General features: G+C 45.2%; 1 protein-coding gene and 1 long non-coding RNA gene across 2 annotated transcripts in view; both read left to right on the forward strand.

The window, feature by feature from the left end:
- On the forward strand, nt 1-4,874 carry LOC118945814. The gene is made up of 2 exons (XR_005040969.1): nt 1-193; nt 4,436-4,874. It is a non-coding gene; the product is annotated as an uncharacterized LOC118945814 (long non-coding RNA).
- An 11,220-nt stretch (nt 4,875-16,094) lies between these two features.
- LOC110509826 (ETS domain-containing transcription factor ERF) overlaps nt 16,095-20,143 on the forward strand; it is a 98,071-nt gene continuing 94,022 nt past the window's right edge. Inside the window, exon 1 of the mRNA XM_036969317.1 lies at nt 16,095-16,841. Coding sequence (XP_036825212.1) covers nt 16,820-16,841 — 22 coding nt within the window. The 5' untranslated portion in view covers nt 16,095-16,819. The remainder of the gene's footprint in view (nt 16,842-20,143) is intronic.

The following is a 20,143-nucleotide window of genomic DNA, read 5'->3' on the forward strand; positions in this document are numbered from 1 at the left end:
CCAAATCAAACCAAACACCAAACCAAACACCAAATACCAAACCAAACCAAAAAGGCAGGATAAAACTAGAGATGGTTCAACTGCCGTCCCTGCCGTTGCATTAGGGCTCACACTTATGATTGTGTCAATTTATCTGAAGTGTGTGCGTATGTGCGTTGTGTGAGGGTGTGATAGTGTGTGTGTGTGTGTGTGTGTACACGCGTTATAGAAAAAATTCAGTGGAGTTTACAAAGATGTTCTCTCTTGCACGTTTACCCCCGTTATCACAAACACACAAACACACTCGTACTTTACACATACACACAGCTTTCTCTGTGCACTATTGTATCAGTTCTGCCCCACATTTTGATGTAATTAAGACATTAAGACACAATTAAGATGGGAATGAGAAGTTAGGATTAGAAGTAGTTACTTCGCTATACAATAACACGTTTGTGAATTGTCCCATAATAGCGTTACACGTCGCCTAGTAGAACACACACACTTACTGTATACACACACACACATACACACTTCAGCAAAAATTTACAGTAGAGTTTAAAATGCATCCAAAGAGTATTTGGTTTGACACAGAAATACAGCTGTGGAGGTTCTAACCACGAGGTGAAACCTTTCCTCAACATTAACTCTTAGACGGAATGTATCTGTTAGTGCTTCTATAGATTTTGTAGAAAAAAAGATCTGTGTCCTAATGCTTACTTATTGCTAATGTATTGAAAAACATACAAAAAATATCTTAAAAAACATTGATGATAATGACTTGATTTTAGACCAAAAATGTTACTCTCTCTTGATATATATTCGGTTTATTTTTCAAATCATTTAGGACTTGATTGATTGTACTATTTATTCATCTTCAATTTGATTGATTTAAGCTTATATTGATTTCTTCTAACTATTTATTTGTTATTTATTTATTCTAGAGTCTTTTTACAGGGGATATATATTTAGAATATATATTATGTGGCTGTGACCAAAAATCCTGCTGAAGTACCTTCTCACCTCTTCAAACCAGATACATGCCACAGGTCTCACGGGGCCTAGGAGAACATGGTCATGTTTGGCCACAGACTCACTGCGACTACTCTTAAAGCTCTTAAAGGGGTGGGGGTGAGCTCATTGAGACTCTTTTCAAATGGATGGGGTGAGCTTACAGGGGGCAGCACTGTGTCTACTTCAGTACAACCACCTAACAGCATTTTCTCAGGCATTTCAGGGCAGGGAAAGGTCATGGAAATAGGAACGTCAGCTTCATATGTACATTTGAGCAATTCAATGTTTTCAGGTGTTGAATGCTGTCTTTCCTAAATATGGGGTTAATTGTCCTACTGATAATGATATTACTAGTGATGTCCTTATTGTATGATTGATGAGTAAAGACTGGTGAGATGAGAGGGACAGAGCATCTGAGTGTTTCTGGCTTTATGTGCGGTCTTGTGATGTTGTGTTTAGTTGAAGTGGGGATAAGGAGCCTCAGTAGGGTTCTCTACAGCCTTACTACAGTCCAGGATTGTTACTAGAGACCCACACCCAGGTGGGATCAAACCAGTCATGAGTGAAACTTTTAAAACATTGTATTAATAAATCTCAAAGCTTTAGAACTGGAGTTTGTTCCCATTACGATGTATACCATATACTTTGGACCAATCAGGTTAGAGGGATTTATATCCCGGATGTACACGTAGTCAATGCTGCCTATAAGATAGTATAATGTATGTTTGAATATAGCCCAACGGTTCTGGAAGAGAGCTCCGCTGACAGGGATGGTCAGGCAGGCAGATTGTTCTTAAAGATACAGTGCTGTTCCCTCACAACCTCTCCCCTCCTCATGAGAAATACACTGAAAGCTTTAAACAGCTACCAAACCAAAAAACTAGTTAGAAGATGCATTGACTGGGGTAAAGGAACGTGACAGAGGGACTTGTTTTCTTTTCTTTCTGTTTTGACTTTTCTTAATGTTGGTAGGTTTTGTTTCCCACATCTACTGTAGGATGTTAAAGAGAGATATACCTCATATACTCTGATGATAAACCAAATAGATGAAAGCTTTTTTTTTTAAAGCGGGGTTCGTGTGGGGATCGGGGTGTGACTGTGTGTACGTGTGTGTGTGTGTGTGAGTGTGACCATGGATGGCCAGAGCGAGGTTTGGATCCGGCAGAGTTCAAAGGTAAATAATGGGGTCAGAGGTCACATTTCCTGTGCCCCATCCTAATCAGGAGACATTTTGGGTAGCAAGTTGTATGCCAGCCCTCTCGCTGTGGTTCCCAGTCCACTCCCCCACACACCTCCCTCTCCGTCTTGGCTGAAGAACAACCCCCCGCTCTGTACAGCCCTCTCTCCATCCCCCTCTCCCCTACTGCTCCCTCCCTGCTGAAACAAAACACTCTCAGAGTATAAGTTTTCCATAGGCACAGATATAGGATCAGCTTACCTTCCTCCAAATCCTAATCTTAATTAACCATTGAGGGCACATAACACTGGCCTTAGCTCAGTGTCTATGGAGCAACTTTTTCCTACTCCTTAACACAAAGCTTTATTACAGGGGCTAGCCTCTGGGTACCCAGCATATTTAGGTTATTGACTGGATGTTGTGTCCTTCAGAGATGTGTGTGGCAGCGAGCGCAGAGGGGTAGGTGACTGGGGAAGGGCTGAGACTGTGGTTGCTAGGTGACGCATGCATACACTCCCCCAAGGTGGAAGTCCCTATTTCTCCCTTGCTCTTTCCTTCTGTAATGAGGTGTAGATCAGTTTAGGTCCTCTACATCCTGGTAGGATGCTTCTGTGGATCTCAGGGTCTTAGGGATCACATGTAAAGTGTAGGTCCTTTCAATAGGGATACCCCCACAAGAGAATGATACCAAAGTTTATGCCCTACTGTTGGATACGGCACCATGCACTCACTCCCTAAAACCCTGCTGTTTACCTGTGTCTGCACTGTTGGAGCTAGGAACATAAGCATTTCGCTACACCCGCGATAACATCTGCTAAATATGTGTACGCGACCAATAAAATGTGATTTGTCCATTCAGAGACTACACCTCTCCTATAGACTGAGTAGTCACCTGGCCATAGGCACAGATCTAGGATATGTTAACCTTTCCCTAATCATAACTATTAGTGTAGGCAGAACACAAAACTGACCTTAGATCAGCACCTAGAGGCAACAAATCCTACTCTCTCTACTATAGCCTGGGTCAACATTATCACAGCAGAGTTTAGTCTGGAAGAACATCTCTCCAGACTTTTTTGGCATTAACCATTTTGTACATTTTACAGTCTGAACATCACAACATTGGTTCAGTTCATGGATTAATTCCTTGTAGTCTTAGCGAAGCACCTCAGCAACCATGTCAAACGAGAAACAAAGGAAACTGTGAAATGTAGGAATTGATATTGCAACCTGGACTCAGGGATAGACGTAACATAGTAAAAGTAAATCTGGGACAGTAAAATTAGTATGATATGTTACGTTTGGTATGAGACCAGGCTGGAATTGATTTCAATTGGAGCAGAACAAGCAATGATTGACAGTTTAATGATAGATGACAGAACATTGTGTAGATGTCAAGGCAGTAGAAAGCAAAGGGGGACAAAAAGCAAAGAAAACAAAAATAGCAAAGAAAACAAAAAAAGAGGATGACTGATATTCCTCGTACCTACACACTTCCACACTCCCTCTCTTTCATCCTTTCTTCTGTCTTCATTCTCTCTCTTGTACAATATGGCTTCAGTCCAAAGTTCCTTAAGCAAGACAGCAAAGTCCGATCGTACAGAATAAAACCAAAGAGTTCGACATTCCTCCTCTCTTTCACAGACAGCCACTGCATCCCCCTTTCTTTCTCTCCTTTCTGTCTATTCATCTCTTTTCTGCGCCAACCCCGTCACCTAGTAATCCAGTTTCTGACCTCAGCTATCCTAAGGGAAATATCAAAGATGATTATAATGATGATAAAAATGTATATTTTTAATTATTTGTCATTTGAAAATTACATTAAGCTTCTCGTAAATATGATGATGATGACGATGAAGACAATAATGACGTTTCTCTTGGTATCTCTGTAGTTGTTCTGATCCTTTTTGAGTTTTGTCCCTTTCACTCGTGCTGCCAGAGTAATTCTGATGATCCCATGATCCTCTCTGAGTTTGTTGACCCTGTCCTTTTAGTTCTGTCTGTCTCTTACCACTGTCTGTCTATCTGTCTGTATTCCTGTCTGTCTGTATTCCATGTTGCTCTCTGTGTTCGTTGGGCAGAGGGAAAGCTACATGTTACAACCGAAAATATGATGTGTATGTGGGAGAATTCTGTACGAGGCGTTATGGAGAGTTTTTCCAGGGAATTTCAGACTTCTTTGGAAGTGATGGTGGTTAATAAAGGGAGGGAGGAGGGAAAATGGTCATAACTGCTATAACTGTTCTGTGGAAATAAGTCCCCAAGGTGTGTGTGTGTGTGTGTGCTTGTGCGCACCTCAAACTGTATCTAATCTGTTAGATAAGCAACAAGTTTGTAAACATTGGCTTGATTGGAGATTTACTGTTAGTCAACATGTAGTTCATTTCCCTCTGTCTGACCTTCAACCTTTGTTGTCTGTTTCCCTATCTGTTCTAGTGTGTGTGTGTGTGTGTGTGTGTGTGTGTGTGTGCTCATCCTGCCTCCTGTGAGCAGTCCTCCTCTTTTCTCTCCCTTCTCTCTGTCTCTCCCTCCCTTCTTCATTGTGGTAGCAACTTAGCCTTTTACTGTGTTTATCTTTAAAACAAAAACAAAAAACAAGAAAAATATCTCTGCTTGTTCATAGTACAGTGTTGTTCATTTAAAGTCATTTTTGTAACTGAACGTGTTTCATTCATCTAAATAAAAACAGGAGACAAAAACTGTACAGATGATCGTGGCCTCTGGTGTGTTTAAAACAGTACACTACACTCTAATATCTCTAGATCACATTCTCATCTCTATTATAGCTCTTGTTTTAGAATGTTTGTCTGGCATTGTTTTGCTCTAGAACTGTGATAACCCTGAAGGTCTTAAAGGAAATTCAGCTCAACATGCTCTAGCAGTAGGCCACCAGTAGGTGTCAGCTTAACATGCTCTAGCAGTAGACCACCACTAGGTGTCAGCTCAACATGCTCCAGCAGTAGGCCACCACTAGGTGTCAGCTCAACATGGTCTAGCAGTAGGCCACCACTAGGTGTCAGCTCAACATGCTCTAGCAGTAGGCCACCACTAGGTGTCAGCTCAACATGGTCTAGCAGTAGGCCACCACTAGGTGTCAGCTCAACATGGTCTAGCAGTAGGCCACCACTAGGTGTCAGCTCAACATGCTCGAGCAGTAGGCCACCACTAGGAGTCAGCTCAACATGCTCTAGCAGTAGGCCATCACTAGGTGTCAGCTCAACATGCTCTAGCAGTAGGCCACCACTAGGTGTCAGCTCAACATGCTATAGCAGTAGGCCACCACTAGGTGTCAGCTCAACATGGTCTAGCAGTAGGCCACCACTAGGTGTCAGCTCAACATGGTCTAGCAGTAGGCCACCACTAGGTGTCAGCTCAACATGCTCGAGCAGTAGGCCACCACTAGGAGTCAGCTCAACATGCTCTAGCAGTAGGCCACCAGTAGGTGTCAGCTTAACATGCTCTAGCAGTAGACCACCACTAGGTGTCAGCTCAACATGCTCCAGCAGTAGGCCACCACTAGGTGTCAGCTCAACATGGTCTAGCAGTAGGCCACCACTAGGTGTCAGCTCAACATGCTCTAGCAGTAGGCCACCACTAGGTGTCAGCTCAACATGGTCTAGCAGTAGGCCACCACTAGGTGTCAGCTCAACATGGTCTAGCAGTAGGCCACCACTAGGTGTCAGCTCAACATGCTCGAGCAGTAGGCCACCACTAGGAGTCAGCTCAACATGCTCTAGCAGTAGGCCATCACTAGGTGTCAGCTCAACATGCTCTAGCAGTAGGCCACCACTAGGTGTCAGCTCAACATGCTCCAGCAGTAGGCCACCACTAGGTGTCAGCTCAACATGCTCTAGCAGTAGGCCACCACTAGGTGTCAGCTCAACATGCTCTAGCAGTAGGCCACCACTAGGTGTCAGCTCAACATGCTTGAGCAGTAGGCCATCACTAGGTGTCAGCTCAACATGCTCTAGCAGTAGGCCACCACTAGGTGTCAGCTCAACATGCTCGAGCAGTAGCCCACCACTAGGTGTCAGCTCAACATGCTCTAGCAGTAGGCCACCACTAGGTGTCAGCTCAACATGCTCTAGCAGTAGGCCACCACTAGGTGTCAGCTCAACATGCTCTAGCAGTAGGCCACCACTAGGTGTCAGCTCAACATGCTCTAGCAGTAGGCCATCACTAGGTGTCAGCTCAACATGCTCTAGCAGTAGGCCACCACTAGGTGTCAGCTCAACATGCTCTAGCAGTAGGCCACCACTAGGAGTCAGCTCAACATGCTCTAGCAGTAGGCCACCACTAGGTGTCAGCTCAACATGCTCTAGCAGTAGGCCACCACTAGGTGGAGGCCTGGACCTGATTATCAGTGAGACCAACAACTGATGATACCCAGCAGAAGAGCAGTAGTCACGCAGCAGACCTGGACAGAGAGGAGAGGAGTCTGACTCTCTCTCTTTCTGTCCTTCTCGACTGAGTCATAGGACATCTGTTGATTGACAAACATCACTGACTGTGTTTGGCCCTTTCTCCGTCTGTCGCTCTCTGTACGTCTGTGCGTGCGCATGCTGAGTGTGTTTGCCAGTGTGTGTGTTGTGCGTGGCATATGCGTGCGTGCTGAATGTTTGTGTGCGTGTTTCGTGTCTATGTGCAACAGTAGGAGGTGGAGGACTCTGTGTGGTAACAGTGTGTGAGTGTGACAGCAGCTTTCTGACGCCCACCGCACAATGACTCACTGATCATGTTGTGTACATAGGATCATATTACTATGGTGACAATCTGGGCCCATATTGACCGATGGAGTCGACCAGTGTGTCAATCAGTGCATCCAATTTAAAGGTCTTCAGGTCCCTTACCGCCTCCGCGATGCCCTGTTTAGGATGGTAAGGATCCAAAGTGTAGCAAAGGTAACCCCAGTTTGAATATAATATCGTGACTTGCTCCCTCTTAGTCCTTGAAAGGATAGATTGGTTGTAGCAACTGTCAGTCATCTCTGAATGCTCTCCTCCACTCACGCTGAGTCTCAGTCAGCTCCCTCCTGCTGCTCCCACCCCCTCACCGTACATGCAGCAGTTCGCCCGCGACTAGGGTGGGCACAGAGAGGGCCTGGAAGCACGTTGCCACTCTCATCCACACAGTGGGCACAAGACTGGAGGCACACACACACACAGAACCACACACACACACACACAGAACCACACACACACACAGAACCACACACACACACACACACACAGAACCACACACACACACACAGAACCACACACACACACACACACACACACACACACACACACACACACACGGTACAACAGGGAAACCCGTCCACCCAGGCATTACACATCACTCACAACAGCCAGAGTACAGAGAAATCCACTCCAGAACAGTAAGTAGCTCTGTTGAAACCAAGGCTGTACCCCTCAACACTGATAGACATTCCAACAGAACACACTTCAGGACTACAGAACAGTCAACCTGATATGGTTTAGAACAGCACTGCACCCACACTGGTGGGGGAGACCTACTGGTTCCAACAGTAGGGCATAAACTTTGTTTAGAATAAGCACATTTAGCACAATTCTAAACACAGTATGCTATACAGTGTCAACTTAATATGTTAGTTTTGTTAGCATTTACTGTACTCCGTAACTCTCCACAAGACAACATCTACAAAGGAAATAAATCAATTTGAACATAACATGTTACATCAGCACCCACCACAAATGAACCCATTGTACAGAACTTCAACTTTTAAAAAAAGCACACACAACAAACTCACACACGAGAGGAATCCAAAACCCACCCCTGCAGCTATGACACATTACTACACCACCCACAGCCATGCCCGGGTGAGGGAGGGCAGCACTCACCAGACTCACCAGTGGAACACAGCAGTTCCATGTTCCAGTGAGAGCAGCACGCCCCTAGACTGACACTGCTACTGGCCTGTCACAGTATGACACATAGCTGAACCACCCACAGACCTGCTGTCTGCATGCCAATGATGCCACACAGCACAACCAGAGACCAAGGACCATACCAAGGATCAGGGTCCCAACCACAGCCTCCTAGTCTTAGACCATTCTATCTGAACACACTCCGACTGGCTCTGAGAGCATGAGATGAACAGGGCATGAGTTTCATTTGGTAGTGGGGTGAGGGGTGATGAAAGGGGTGTAATCTGGTAGGAGGGGGTGAGCGGCCCTTTGGCCCTGCTCTGATGATGTGATGGGGATGGGAGAAGGGGCGAGGAGCGAGCACTGATTGGATCTGACTCAGACCTCTCTCATACTCACTAACTCACAAACACTCACTCACTCTCTCACCTAGCTAGCTAATCTGAGAGGGTTACAGTTGTCTGATCTAATTCTAGCTCTGCTATGACATGTGTAGAAGAGATAGGGGGAGGGAGAATAAATGGAGAAAGGGGGGTAAGAGGGGGTAAAAAGGAGAGAGGTGAGCGAGGGGGAGGGAGGTAGAGGATGATACAATATTGGAGAGGGGAGAGGTGGTTTTGAGAGAGGAAGGGTGAGAACAATTTGGGCAGTGAGGGGTTAGAGGGGGGAGAGAAGGAATGAGAGGGTGAGTAAGAGGGTGAGAGAAGGGAAGCTCACAGCTGTGCCAATAGGAAGAGTTTGTTCCTCTGTGAGATACAGGAGACACTGTCAACACACACGCTGTGCTCAATATAGCAACTGTCACAGTGCCAGGCATACCTCTCTCTCTCGCTCTCTCTCCTTTTACACCCTCTCTGCCTTGCTCACATTCTCTCTCTCTCGGTCTCTGCCCACACCCAGCGCAACCTTAAAACCCCCCAAATGAACTTCCTACTTTCTATCTCTCCTTTTTTGCTTCTCCTGTCAGTGTCATGTCTTGATTTTATTATTTATTATTTTTATTTATTTTATTTCACCTTTATTTAACCAGGTAGGCCAGTTGAGAACAAGTTCTCATTTACAACAGTGACCTGGCCAAGATAAAGCAAAGCAGTGCGACAAAAACAACAATACAGATACTCATAAACAAACATACAGTCAATAACACAATAGAAACATCTATGTACAGTGTGTGCAAATTTTGAAGATTAGGGAGGTAAGGCAATAAATAGGCCATGGAGGCGAAATAATTACAATTTAGCATTAACACTGGAGTGATAGATGTGCAGATGATGATGTGCAAGTGGAGATACTGGGGTGCGAAAGAGCAAGAAGATAAATAACAATATGGAGATGAGGTAGTAGGTTGTTCTATTTACAGATTGGCTGTGTACAGGTACAGTGATCGGTAAGCTGCTCTGACAGCTGATGCGTAAAGTTAACAGAGGGAGATATAAGTCTCCAGCTTCAGTGATTTTTACAATTCGTTCCAGTCATTGGCAGCAGAAGACAGGAAGGAAAGGCGGCCATATATACCTACTGGAGTGCGTACTACGGGTGGGTGTTGCTATGGTGACCAGGGGCTTTACCTAGCAAAGACTTATAGATGACCTGGAGCCAGTGGGTTAGGCGACAATGATTAAATGGCTAAATGAGCATGGTCTTTCTGCCATTAAAGGCCCAGTGCTGTCCAAAATGTGATTTCCTGTGTTTTATGCTGTACATACTGTACTGTCACACTATGAGGTTGGAATAATACTGTGAAAATGATGATAATACCTTTTTATTGTAAGAGCCGTTTGATAAGACTGCCTGAAATTTGAGCCTGTCTTGGCGGGATGAAGTTTTGGCCTGCCTGGTGGCATTAACAGCATAAATTGGTTAATAGACCAGTAAGAATGAGAGTTCCAAAACTCTCTGCCAATAACAGCTAGTTTTCAGTTTCCCCCTCCCCACTCTGACCACTTCCAGACAGTCCAAGCAAAATTATTGGTTGAGAAATTGCGCTTTACTAAAAAGATGTAACTTTTTTTGTTTTGTTACCATTTTAATTGAAAACAATCACAGTAAGGTACTTAATTGTTACCCAGAAATTATTTGCTATTGGGATAAAAAAAAAACTGCATTGGACCTATAATTATCTTACTCATTGTATTTCAGGCTTGACACACTGCCAGACATTGGTTTAATATAACACACATTCTCTGTGCTTCTCTCCAGCGCTCACATTACCCTCTCTTTCCACCTCCCACCTCCCCATTTTATTACGGTCCACACTGCACACTTTTTCCAGACTTTACAGACTTCAAAATGAGCTTTTTGTTCTTTACTAGCTCGGTCATTGCCATGGTAATCCTACATTAAATGTGTGGCTTTCTGTCTAGCTCTAGGGTGATGGAAATAGTGCCAGGGGCTGGTTTTAAGCTGGCATGCATTGGAATGCCAGTGCTACATAGAAGCTGTCTTCTAAAAGAGAGAGTCAGGTGTACTTCTGTGGGTATACTAGGACACGTATTGTGTGTGTGTGTGTGTGTGTGTTTGTGCGTGCGTGCTTGGATTCTCTGCATGTCACTGGCAAAACTCAATCTGTGACATTCCATTTACAATCATCAGAATATCCGGCATTGTCTACTTCCTCAATTATCAGTCTTTCTTCTCCCCACCTTAACCTCCCTACTGTTGCCCCTCTCTCTTCCTCCGTGTTATGTCTTCTCCACTGTGACTTTCCCCCCTCCCCCCCTTCTCTCTCCCTGCTCCAACGTTCACTGTGGTAATCCCATTACTCATGTACAAATACCAGCTGGTAGAGAGAGGGACGGGGAAAGGGGAGGCAGAAAGAGGGAGGGAGAAAGAGGGAGGGAGAGAGGAAAGAGTGAAAAGGGGACAGAAAGAGACCAGGGAAAGGGAGAGAAGATGGAGGGTGAACATGAAAGAGAATAAGAGAGAAAGTGAGAGAACAGTGAAAAGGGGGCCGTTATAGGCGGGAGAGAGAGAGATAATGGAGTTGAAGAATGGTGAGAGACTAAACATGCACAGAGGGAAGCTGTGTAGAGAGCGCATGCCAATGCCACAGGTAGGGAGACTACAGAGGAATGACACAAAGACATACGTACAGACAAACATCAAATTGGTTGAAGATGATAGAGACCTTAAAACTTGACCCCAGAAGGAGAGAGAAAGAACGACAGAGACAGACAGAGAGTGAGATGGTGTGATCCTGACGGTTGGAGTGGCAAGCTTGAAAATAAACAAGTTCTTTGATGACAAAGAGCCCATTGACTCTCTCTCTCCACTCCTCACTCTTATTCTCCCCATGTCTACTTGCTTTCATCACTTTTCCCCCTCTCCCATCTTTCACAGGGGCATCAACCACCACCCTCCAACACCCGGCAGCTCGTTGTCCTTTCAACCACCACCCTCCGACACCCGGCAGCTCGTTGTCCTTTCAACCACCACCCTCCGACACCCGGCAGCTTGTTGTCCTTTCAACCGCCACCCTCCAACACCCGGCAGCTTGTTGTCCTTTCAACCGCCACCCTCCAACACCCGGCAGCTTGTTGTCCTTTCAACCACCACCCTCCAACACCCGGCAGCTTGTTGTCCTTTCAACCGCCACCCTCCAACACCCGGCAGCTTGTTGTCCTTTCAACCGCCACCCTCCAACACCCGGCAGCTTGTTGTCCTTTCAACCGCCACCCTCCAACACCCGGCAGCTTGTTGTCCTTTCAACCGCCACCCTCCAACACCCGGCAGCTCGTTGTCCTTTCAACCACCACCCTCCAACACCCGGCAGCTTGTTGTCCTTTCAACCACCACCCTCCAACACCCAGCAGCTCGTTGTCCTTTCAACCACCACCCTCCAACACCCGGCAGCTTGTTGTCCTTTCAACCGCCACCCTCCAACACCCGGCAGCTCGTTGTCCTTTCAACCACCACCCTCCAACACCCGGCAGCTTGTTGTCCTTTCAACCGCCACCCTCCAACACACGGCAGCTTGTTGTCCTTTCAACCACCACCCTCCAACACCCGGCAGCTTGTTGTCCTTTCAACCGCCACCCTCCAACACCCGGCAGCTCGTTGTCCTTTCAACCACCACCCTCCAACACCCGGCAGCTTGTTGTCCTTTCAACCGCCACCCTCCAACACACGGCAGCTTGTTGTCCTTTCAACCACCACCCTCCAACACCCGGCAGCTCGTTGTCCTTTCAACCACCACCCTCCAACACCCGGCAGCTTGTTGTCCTTTCAACCGCCAATTCTTTCATTCTTTTTTTCTTTCCTCTAATCTTTCTCATCTACTTGAACCCTCTTTCCCAGTCCCCTCAAAGTGTCTCTCTCTTTCCAAGTTGAGGTGTTAAGTAGACATTTTTATAATAATGACAATGATAATAATGATAATGTTAATAATGATAATAATCATAAATTATAATAATAATCATAATGTTAATAATGATAATAATAACAATGCTAATAATAATAACAGTGATAATAATAATGATAATAATAAGGTAACACACTGATTGAGAAATCAAGGTCAAAAGGATCATAGGTTTTACCTTTTAGGGTTAATATCCCTTCAGTCCCTTTCACCTTTCTCCAACCCTCAGCAGCAACAAGGTGTGTGTGTGTGTGTGTGTGTTTGACGTCATCAGCCATATGAGTCATAGCATATTACACCATATATGCCCTGTTCAGGTATTTGGCCTAATCCTGGTAGATTTCCACTGTTTGCTGCAGGCCTAAACTGTGTGTGTGTGTGTGTGTGTGTGTGTGTGTGTGTGTGTGTGTGTGTGTGTGTGTGTGTGTGAGTGCGCGCCTGTGGTGCAATGCTGAGTGGGGTACCACACCCATTGTCCCTGGTAATTACAGAGTAATCTGTGTTGGAGCACCACAGACAGACCAGGGGAGGCATTAGGGCTCACTGTATATTCAGTCCTGGCTCTTGGAGACCCACAGGGTGTGCAGGGTTTTGTTCTAGCCCAGCACACTAACACTGCCATACGGGCTACGAGACTGAGCTCTCTACGGGTCTGTAGGTTCTCCTAAATCAGGGTGGGCCAGCCCTCTACTGAATAAGGAGTGTTAGAGATGGGTTGGAAAAAAGCCAACAGAACCTGTAGCTCACTAGGAGTCTAGTTCTGGACACCCCTATTTAAAGGGAGAGGGATGTTTTGGTGTAAATCTATCAGGTTCATTCAGGGTTTGGGGGGGATATAGTCTGGTGATATTGAAGGGGGGCTGGAGGGTCTAGCTGGGGAAGGGGTTCAGCGGGTGATGTTAGTGGGGGTTGGGGGGGTGTCCCTGTTCTCTTTCTTTCACCATCTCTGTCTTTCTCTCCACAGCGTCTGTCTGTCATTCCCATTAGGAACGGAGAGACTCTCCAAGCACGGAGGGAAGAACAGGATAAAAAGCAAGGAGCGAGAGGGAAAGAGAGAGAGGGAAAGAGAGAGAGGGAAGATTAGGCAAACGTGTGGGAAAGCATGAAGATGTTCTAAAATCAGGATCTGAGGAATGACTCTTTCAGATGAACACGTCCTTAGGAGTAACCGTGGCTGAGGACACTTTGTCATGGAATATCAATAGAGATACATCAGTACACAACCAAGAGCAGCATCCAGGGAACCTTCAAGCAGGATTTCAGCCACGAGACTGGACCAATGTGTTTCCACTGCCCAAAGAGAGACGTGTTCTATCCAGCCAGTCAACACAACAAACCAGTGGTAGAATGTATGTTACTACATAATAACAAAGCTGTGAAAACAAATATTAGGTAACATAGGGAAAAATATTAGCTTTGAATTGCTACTCATTGATTTTTTCCCCACACATTATTCACCTGATAGAAACAGGACTCTCGTGATATTGGCATGAATGTCATTGGCAGTCCTTGTGCTTTTATATTGACAAGCTGTAATTAAAAAGATGACAAGTCCTGTTGACTTTGAATTCAACAGTTGTTATGAAACATGATCAGTGGGTTTTATGTAAAAACAGTCTGGAGAATGTGAGTAATGCATTATGTAGTTCACACAAGTACATAACCTTGACAGCATTGTAAGACTTCAAACTTGACATGAGAGAAGGACTGATGGATGGAGAGAGAGAAAAGGCGAGGTAGGCAAGGGAGAGGCGGCGAAGAACAGAATGAGAGGAAGAATAAGAGAGGTGTGGGGGGGGGGGGTGATGGCACAGCAACAGAGGGTGGAGTGGGAGAGAAAAAGAACACAAACTCTTTTGCTTTGGCAATATTTACCTGTATTTCATGCCAATAAAGCACATTGAATTGAAAAGGGAGAGAGGGGAGGAGGGTCGTGGCAGGAGAAGAGGATGAAGATGGAGTGAGAGAAGTGGAGGTCATGGAAAAGAGTGAATAGAAAAGAGTGGGGGGAGAGAGAGAGAGAGAGGTGACAAACAGAAGGGGAGGAGGACAGGAGTAGGGAGGAGGACAGGGGTGGAGGGTGGGAGGGAGGAGGATGGGGTGGGAGAGAGGGTGGAGGGTGAGAGGGAGGAGGACTGGGGTGGGGGAGAGTGGTAGAGGGGTGGAGGGTGGGTGGGAGGCCTCCTCCCCCACCCTCTACCACTGTCCTCCTCCCCTCCCACCCCTCCTCCACTCCTTCCCTCAACCCATCTCTCCAACCCAGGTCCTCCTCCCTACCATCTTCTCTCCCACCTCTGCCGTCCTCCTCCCTCTCTTCTGTTTACCATTCATAAAGGGGAGGGTGGGAGGGAGGCACTGTGTGTTTATCAGTGTTCAGAATGTACTGTGCTGTAGATTTCTATGAAAATGTAATCTCATCTACTTGGATTACCTTAGAGCACCTTTTAAAAGGGGGTGGACACTCGTACACATGAATGCACACACACACACACACACACACACACACACACGTGAGCAATTGATAGATGGACAGAAAGGCCATTTGTTCTCCACCGTTTTAATGGTTTAATTTCATGTCTCATACCTGACTCACTCTTTTTCTTTATTCTTCATCTCTCGCTTCTCTCTCCAACCATACTTCCTCTGTGAAGAGCTTGGGGGATGCTGAAGAGCTCTTCAAATGAAAGAGCAATATGGAGATAGGAGGAGAGGTGGATGGACAAAGAGGACAACAGAATGAAACTGAAAGAGATAAGACTAGAGCGACAGAGGCAGAGAAAGTGAGTGAGGACAGAGAGGGAGCGCGAGAGAGAGACAGAGAGTGAAAGGGGGGGGGGGGGGGGGGGGGGGGGAGAAAACAATGCAATGGCTAATGTTCCCCTAGATGTGGTTGACAGGGAGTCCGGGCGTGGGAAAACATTAGCCTGGCCCTTCTGCTCAGGAAGAGACAGGATGGGATGGTGCTCGCTGTTTCCTGGATTTGGGAATGCTGCATCCAGCACTCTGATGCTTATCTGGGAAAACAGAGTGAGTTTCCTACCCTCCTGAAGAATAGCTAGTGGAGGACAGAGAGATCCTGTTTGCAAATCACACCATGGGAAGAGGGGTTGTTAAATGTGTTTGACATTGCAGTGTTATCCTGTTGATGTCCCTGAGCATTGGTCTGTGTCACACACACACACACACACACACTAGATGTACTGTTCTTATGAGCAGCTGGGGTTGTACATAGGGCTCATGAGACACTCTTCACCTGCCATGTATGCCACCTCTCTCACATGCACTTGTTGACATTGTGACAGTTCTGCATCAGTGCCACAGACTAGTGCCTGAGTGACAGGACACAATATTGTATATATGCAATACTTTCTCCTGAGACCGCAGGTGGCCAGGGAATATCCCATCACTGACACCAAATTCAGCAGGGAGGTGTAGTAGACCATGTGAAATAGAGGGGGAAGTGTGTATAAGTTTGGTTTCATTCCTGTTGCAATATGCTCAGAGTCTAGTGTTATAATGCCTTGTGCATTTGTACAGTGGTTTAATAATCTGGCCACATCAATAGATATAATTACCATTAAATGAAAATAGATAATTAGAAGTAAGTACCTGCTATTGACGTAAAAGGACGTGATGACGGTCTTCTCTCCTCTAGAATCGTAGGACACGGATATGATGTCACCACGGCAGTGTGGCGGTCTCTATGGCGACGCCGCGTGCTGCAGCAGTGACGCCACCCTGGCTCGTGGTGAGTGGGTGTGACCCGCCCCTTAGAGCCCCCCTGTCAGTGTGGGCGGCCCCGTGAGGAGAGAGCGAAACACGACACCCGAGAGAGGAACCAGGGGGAGGAGAAAGAGTAGCCACAGAGTACAGAATGTTAGTGAGTGGAGGAAGAAAGAAAGTCTAAAGAGAGGACGACTGCTATTCTACAGAACGGTTATTTTAGCGACAATATGTCAAACAACGGGGAAGATGCGATTGAGATGGAGTAAACAACTCGACAGTTCGTGAAAGTATATGCAAACAAGGAAAGATACGGGTTTTCGGTTCGTGTGCTTGTCAGGACGGTTGACCGTGTTCCGCTGCACCTCGAACAGGACAAGGCGAAGTTGCCGTGGGACAAACAGCAGTGAGCTACATCAACTGACTGCGATTCGGGGAAAGTAACGTTACCCCGATCGCTACAGTTGAGGAAGGGGGTATTTGGAAAGAAAGTGGAAGCAAAGGGGCCCGCAAGTGGCGCAACAGTGAAAAGTTTAACGTTAGCCTGTTCCCCCCTCGTTGTTCCATTCCGAACCAAAGGAAGGGCTCAGAGGGAGACGACTTTTCCTTCCACAAACGCTACTGACTTGAGATCCACCAAGCTCGCTAGCTAACGTAAACTATCCTGCAACACTCAAAATGAAAACCCCCGGAGATTCGGGTAAGTTTGTGCAAAACACAAGTCGACCACTTTTGTCTGGATGAACTTGATCATGAACTTTCTGGTTGTCTTCGCCAGTTGTTCGGTCTGTTGTTGTCAATTATTAAGTGGTGAACAAAAGTCATACACGTTGTTAAATACATTTAACTAGCTGGTTAGCTTGCTAACATTAGCCGTGCATTTGACAGTTAGCTGGCTGACTTGAGTTCATTGCATTGTAGCTATACAGTATTCAACACGTTCTCCAGTTATGCTTGATAAGTTGATACAACAGAAGTTGATGCAAAAGTGTTGTTTATACTTACTGTGTCTAGTTTGCTGGGAATATGTCAATGTGGATTGATTGTCGACCTGTTGATGTAGCTGAAGTTGAGTTGCTTTAGTGAGACATTCAAAATGGAAGCTTTTGCAAGCGGACATCCACTTTTAATACTCGAAAAGGAAATTAAACGATTGGTTGAGTTGTGGTGAATCATATGAACTAGACACTTTATGGAAGATTAGACCTAGCTACCAGGGTTGTTTTAAGAGTTTCGTTTAATTTGGTCATTTACAAGGTGTTGCTTGTTTGTCATCCTATGCATCCCGTCAAGTTTGTGTTTCTCCGCTGTTTGGTCGACATAGCTTTTAAATATGTGGCCACCTTTAGGGTCTATTTTCTCAGAAACGTCAAATGCTGCTGTTTTATGTATGAACCTGTCATAATCGAAATCTGATTAATTCGTGCTTTGTTTGTATTGTGCTTCAATAAGTTCTGAAAAGTAACTGTGCACGGACCCAGCCGTGGAATGTTGCGGAATCCATGTTGGGATATTCCCCTCACCCGTTCGTAGAAAGTCTATGGACAAGTTTTCGAAGCATCTTAAATCGGCAAAATTCACTATTAATTCACCGTTCAGAATAAGTTGTCATTCGCACAACACAGATTTAGTTAGAGCCGTGAAAATGCAAGTGAATAATTTGTTTAGTTTACTTTGCGAGGACGCCATGCTTGGTTAGTTATGAAGGCCGCGGCGCTAGAGAGACGGGTGAACGTTTCAATGGACTGTCATTTTCGAAGGTGGAGGCTTTGTCGAATCCCAAGACGTGAGAATAAATCCTGCCGTTTCTGATGTTTGCAGTTTACAATAACGCTTTAGGCATATTTCAAGCAATAATTAAACGTTAATCTCGCTTTCACTTTAGTAATGATCAGTGATGAAGGCAGATGTCTGGGGATGAGTAAAAGTGACTGGGCCGCTGACAAAACAGACCAACTATCTGAGTCCGACCGTAAACAAACAATGAAATACACCGCATCATAGGTGGCGCTGGAGTTTCATCTTTGGGGAAGCAGCTCAGCCCTAGCTGATAAACACATTTCATGCAATTCTACAACACTTTACATGTCTGGAGACATCAGAATCTTTTAATAGCCTACTACACAAATTGCAGGTTAGGCCTAGGCTACTCTGCTGACACTGACAAACTGAAATCAATAAAAACAACCTTGTCTTCAATGTAACCATCTAATCTAGGCCTACGAAAAGAGGAGACAAATTGTACAATATCACTTCCATCTACAATTGAAGAGGAAATTATTGTAATCAACTTTCCAGTGGCACTGACTCGCCCAATGATAAAGACAGTGAATATGCACACTCACCAGAGATATGGTCGACGCTATCCACTAGTGCCAAGATATTAGTCCTGGTGTATCCTACGAATGGGAATAAACTACACTTCACACTTAAATCATTTGGACTATATGTGACTTTTGTGTTTATCCCACAATTTAATTTTGAAATATTGCGATTGGCCTAGGGCTATAGATGCGTCTCACTGACAGCCGCAACTCCACATCAGCTATTTCATATTTGCCAAATTGCGGACTCCCCAACTGTAGGCTATGGGCTTGTTATTTACCATGTAATGGTGATATAACCAATTAGGTTCGATACAACATACAACAAACTAATCAAGTTAATTTATTTAATAAAAAAATCTATAATGTGAGCCAGTATTAAATCTGGCAGGGGAGTCAACTGGTTATGCCAGATCACTGGCTGGGAAACTGTTTTATGGAAATCATCAAAGGTGCAGCAACCATTGCATTGTTACATTTGTTTCTCTTTAAAAACACATGCCGGCACTACAATGTATGAACTTGTTTCCAGACCTATATACAGTTGAAGTCGGGATGTTTACATACACCTTAGCCAAACACATTTAAACTCAGTTTTTCATAATTCCTGACATTTAATCCTAGTAAAAATTCCCTGTCTTAGGTCAGTTAGGATCAGCACTTTATTTTAAGAATGTGAAATGTAAGAATAATAGTAGAGAATTATTTAATCATTTATTTCTTTCATCACATTCCCAGTAGGTCAGAAGTTTACATACACTCAATTAGTATTTGGTAGCATTGCCTTTAAATTGGTTAACTTGGGTCAAAGGTTTCAGGTAGCCTTCCACAAGCTTCCCACAATAAGTTGGATGAATTTTGGCACATTCCTCCTGACAGCTGGTGTAACAGTCAGGTTTGTAAGGCCTCCTTGCTTGCACATGTTTTTTCAGTTCTTCCCACACATTTTCTATAGGATTGAGGTCAGGGCTTTGTGATAGCCACTCCAATACCTTGACTTTGTTGTCCTTCAGCCATTTTGCCACAACTTTGGAAGTATGCTTGGGGTCATTGTCCATTTGGAAGACCCACCAAGCTTTAACTTCCTGACTGATGTCTTGAGATGTTGCTTCAATATATCCACATAATTTCCCATCCTCATGATGCTATCTATTTTGTGAAGTGCACCAGTCCCTCCTGCAGCAAAGAACCCCCACAACATGATGCTGCCATCCCTGTGCTTCACGGTTCGGATGGTATTCTTCGGCTTGCAAGCCTCCCCCTTTTTCCTCCAAATATAACGATGGTCATTAAGGCCAAAAACATCTATTTTTATTTCATCAGACCAGAGGACATTTCTCCAAAAAGCACAATCTTTGTCCCCATGTGCTGTTGTAAACCGTAGTCTGGCTTTTTTTATGGCGCTTTTGGAGCAGTGGCTTCTTCCTTGCTGAGCAGCCTTTGGTGTTATGTCGATCTTCACAAGGTCCTTTGCTGTTGTTCTGGGGTTGATTTGCACTTTTCTCACCAAAGTATGTTCATCTCTAGGAGACAGAACGTGTCTCCTTCCTGAGTGGTATGACGGCTGTGGTCGTCCCATGGTGTTTATACTTGCGTACTATTGTTTGTACAGATGAACGTGGTACCTTCAGGCATTTGGAAATTGCTCCCAAGGATGAACCAGACTTGTGGAGGTCTA

Source organism: Oncorhynchus mykiss, chromosome 3 (assembly GCF_013265735.2).
Source record: "Oncorhynchus mykiss isolate Arlee chromosome 3, USDA_OmykA_1.1, whole genome shotgun sequence".
In the NCBI taxonomy this organism is placed as follows: Eukaryota; Metazoa; Chordata; class Actinopteri; order Salmoniformes; family Salmonidae; genus Oncorhynchus; species Oncorhynchus mykiss.